This window comes from Echeneis naucrates, chromosome 4 (genome assembly GCF_900963305.1).
Source record: "Echeneis naucrates chromosome 4, fEcheNa1.1, whole genome shotgun sequence".
Lineage (NCBI taxonomy): Eukaryota > Metazoa > Chordata > Actinopteri > Carangiformes > Echeneidae > Echeneis > Echeneis naucrates.
This window is the reverse complement of record NC_042514.1, coordinates 7,637,325-7,641,149: the sequence shown is the minus strand read 5'-3', so window position 1 is coordinate 7,641,149 and position 3,825 is coordinate 7,637,325. Positions and strand designations below refer to the sequence as shown.

General features: G+C 45.1%; 1 protein-coding gene across 1 annotated transcript; it reads left to right on the top strand.

Annotated features, from left to right (window-relative positions):
- The first annotated feature begins 565 nt into the window (after positions 1–565).
- On the top strand, positions 566–1,877 carry rxfp3.2b (relaxin family peptide receptor 3.2b). Its single transcript, XM_029500695.1, has one exon. It carries the CDS (start codon positions 690–692, stop codon positions 1,875–1,877), a length of 1,188 nt encoding a protein of 395 aa, XP_029356555.1. The 5' UTR covers positions 566–689.
- The last annotated feature ends 1,948 nt before the right edge of the window (positions 1,878–3,825 follow it).

Below are 3,825 nucleotides of genomic sequence, written 5' to 3'. Positions count from 1 at the left end.
CTGCCACAATATTACAGTTTGCTATTTGGTTGCATATTTCTCCACTTTGTTTTTCCATGATCGTTGATTTTGTGGGAGTTAATATTGTGAGGTGGGTGGGCAGCAGGTGTGTTTGTGTTAGTGTAGGATTTTTCTTTTTAAGTCCTATTTTATCTCAGTTTTCTTGTGCAGATTAAAGTTTGGGGGACGATAATAGATTTCCTTTATTTGCCAAGTGAACTTCCTCCTTCCAGGTTTGTGGCGTTTCTGACGGGAAGGAAAAACAAAAGCCATCTGTAACGTAAAGACCTGTGGACCCGTCTATTTCCTGGAGGGAGTAATATGAATGTCAGACTGATTTACAGTCGCTGAACTAGACAGGCGTTTTATCTACACTTATGAGTATCTTCACATATTCTAAAGACTTTATGTATGATTATCTGGAGTCCTGTCTAAACGCTCCACCCTGCACGGTGGGAAGGGCAGCGTCGGCGGCGCGACTGAGCTGCGCGCGTCCCCGTGGCACCTATAAACGAGCGTGGCGCGCAGAGCTGGGGAGTGTTCATGAGGAGAGGATAACGGAGCAGAGGACAACATCTGTGGGAGCTGGAAATGTCAGAGTCACAAAGTTTTGCCTCTGGCTTTTTTTGGTGACACGCAGCGTTTTCACTTTGCAGTCCGGGGTGATATGTGAGCAGGAGAGTGCAGCCATGCAGGAGAATGAGACTGGAGTCCAGCCGCCGGCTGCAGAGCCCTGTGAGCAGCAGATCCTGCAGGAGGACAGCGGAGGTCCCAGCAGCAACCTATCCCTCCACTGCTGGCTGCAGCTCCTCACCAAGGAGTCCATCATGGAGTTGCAGGGAGACAGCTCCAGTCTGCTGGTGCGTGGGATGATAGCATGTGTGTACTCTATAGTTTGTGCACTGGGGCTGGTGGGAAACTCCCTGGCTCTGTACCTGCTGCACTCACGTTACAGACAGAAGCAGTCGTCCATCAACTGCTTTGTCATGGGCCTGGCTATCACAGATCTCCAGTTTGTGCTGACTTTACCTTTCTGGGCAGTGGACACGGCTCTGGACTTCCGTTGGCCATTTGGTCGTGTGATGTGCAAGATCGTCAGCTCTGTAACCACCATGAACATGTACGCCAGTGTGTTCTTCCTCACAGCTATGAGCGTGGCACGCTATTACTCCATCTCCTCTGCACTGAAGATGCACAGCCGACGTGCAGCAGCAGCCAGGGCGAAGTGGACCAGCCTGGGCATCTGGGCCGTCTCTCTGCTTGCCACTTTGCCTCATGCCATCTACTCCACCACAGCCCAGGTGTCAGATGAGGAGCTATGCCTAGTGCGTTTTCCAGACTCAGGAAGTTTGGACCCACAGCTTCTTTTGGGTCTATACCAGCTGCAAAAGGTTCTGCTGGGTTTCCTCATCCCGCTGATCATAATCACCGTCTGTTATCTCCTGCTACTTCGCCTCATCCTCACCCGGCGGGTGGCAGGTGCAGCAGGCCCGGAGATTCAGCAGGGCCGCCAAAAACGACACTCCAAAGTCACCAAATCCATTGTCATTGTGGTTCTGTCCTTCTTTCTGTGCTGGCTTCCCAATCAGGCGCTGACTCTGTGGGGAGTGCTCATTAAGTTTGACCTTGTTCCTTTCAGCAAAGCCTTTTACAACGTGCAGGCCTACGCTTTTCCCCTGACTGTGTGTTTGGCACACACCAACAGTTGCCTCAACCCTGTGCTTTACTGCCTGGTCCGCAGAGAGTTTCGGGCTGGCCTGAAGGAAGTCCTCCTCCGAGCCACTCCATCCTTCAGAAGCCTCACTCATCTGTTGCATCGCAAGGCCAAGGTGGCCGAGTCCCCACCTGTTCTGGTGCTGGTACAAATGGACGTGTGAGCAGGGGACTCCACACCAAAAGAGCAGCCGACGGAGTGAATGACTGTCACACAAAATAAACAAGTCTAGGCTGCAACTGTTGACCTGCTGTGTATCCTGAAAGTGTGTTCATTTCATCCCTGAACACAGAAAATCTGTTTTTTTGGTCTCAGCGGACCACCCCGTGGGAATCACCCCATTCTCTCAGCTGTAAATGTCTTATCTTGTTGCACAGTAACTCTTGCTGCTCATCTCCCTCTGTGTGCTCTGAACAGGCGAGTACTACTTTTTGCTAATGAATATGTATGGATGTTATTCGTAACAGACTGAAATAGCTGCAGCTTGCAGCCAGGTTTGGCATGAGCCCATTTAAATCTTGTAAACATCAATTAAAATTGGCCACAGCATCTGCACCTAACTAATGAAAACAGACTAAAGTGCTTAGGGATTTACTTTGGTACAAGTGTCAGTTATGAGGAGAATATTTTAGAGAAATAAGATTTGTATTGGTAGGTTTCCTCATTGTGTTAGATATTTTCTGTGCGTCTTTGTTCGATGTCGCAATTGTGTAGATGGCTTGATATTGTAAAAACAAATTAATACTTGAACAAATAATTTCAAGTGTGGCTTAACATTACATGAAAGTATCTACCGTATCTGAAAGACAATAAAACAGTAAATGAAAGCTTATTGGTGCATATTTGTTAAGAATTCAGAAGAGGATGATACTTTGTATAAATTAATACCAAGGAAAATTTACTCTGTCTCCCCCTTTTCTCTCAGTGACAGTGCCAACCTACTTATACTGGTTGCTCAGAGCCACAAGACGTTTCAGAATAAAACAATCATTAAAAATTCAAGTTCAATATGAAGCGTGTTCAAAACATTCATTCATAAAAATGAAGCCTTCCAACACCAGCTCTTCATCTGAGTGTTGCAGGTGCACCGAGTGAAAGTGAAACACTCTTCTGTAAATATACTGCATCTCTGTACTCTAAGATGACGTAACCATTTATTTGGAGTACATTTGAGCTTTTTTTTTTTTTAATAGTCAATGGAAATTCTTCAATGATTTGGAATAATTGAGCCAGACAGTTAGAATGAGACAATGAGACCCGAATTAGCCAGCTGTGTGTGGAACAGGTGGCACCATTAGTTAAAACAACAACAACAATAATGACTGAAGTACAGCTGAAAATGAGTACCTAATCATTCCTATCCTACCTGGGACAGATATACGAGGAAATAAAGGCAGTACTGTTAAAAACTGCTGGCAGATGACAGAAAACCTTTTATCCTTTTTTTTTTTTAAAGGGGGAAAAAAAAAAATCCCCCACTACTGAACTAAAACTCCTGTAATGTGGAGTGCAATTAATGCTTCTGTGCCCACCTAAATATTGCAATCTTCCACCCAGGAAATGGTCACAAAGAGGAATTACACAGCAGGTACTGTAAAAGGGTGGCTAACATGGTGGCTAAATATCCACAATTGGAAACAGGTCACACACAAACCTCGGCAAAGTCGAGACAAAGGAAACCTCCAAACTGAAAGGCAAAGTACAAACATCCAGACATTTCAATTTTTAATGTGCTCACATGTTGCATATTCAATTTGGTCATATTTGGAATATTCCAGCAAGGACAATTACTGTGACGGCTACGTTTGGTTCTAGGAAAATATAATTAATCTGCCTTTTGTGCCATACTTGATAGAAATATAGTGCATACACCACAGAGGGGGAAGTAGGACGGGGTCAATAAGAGCCCACAGCTAATATTTACCCAAGGGGCCAACTCAGCTACGCTGGGAACAGCATTACTGTAAAACAGACTTAGTGACTTGTATAACCTTTTGCTACGCTGAATCTCAGGGACCTTATTTAATGTAATATTGAAGGAGTCTAAGGGAATTTACTGGTAGTTTAACAATTTTCAGTTTTTCTTTTGCAATTCCGCCCCTTGCTTGGTA

What these genes read in the sequence shown, in the direction of transcription:
- rxfp3.2b (XM_029500695.1), top strand. Translation starts at nt 690, where the DNA reads ATGCAGGAGAATGAGACTGGAGTCCAGCCGCCGGCTGCAGAGCCCTGT.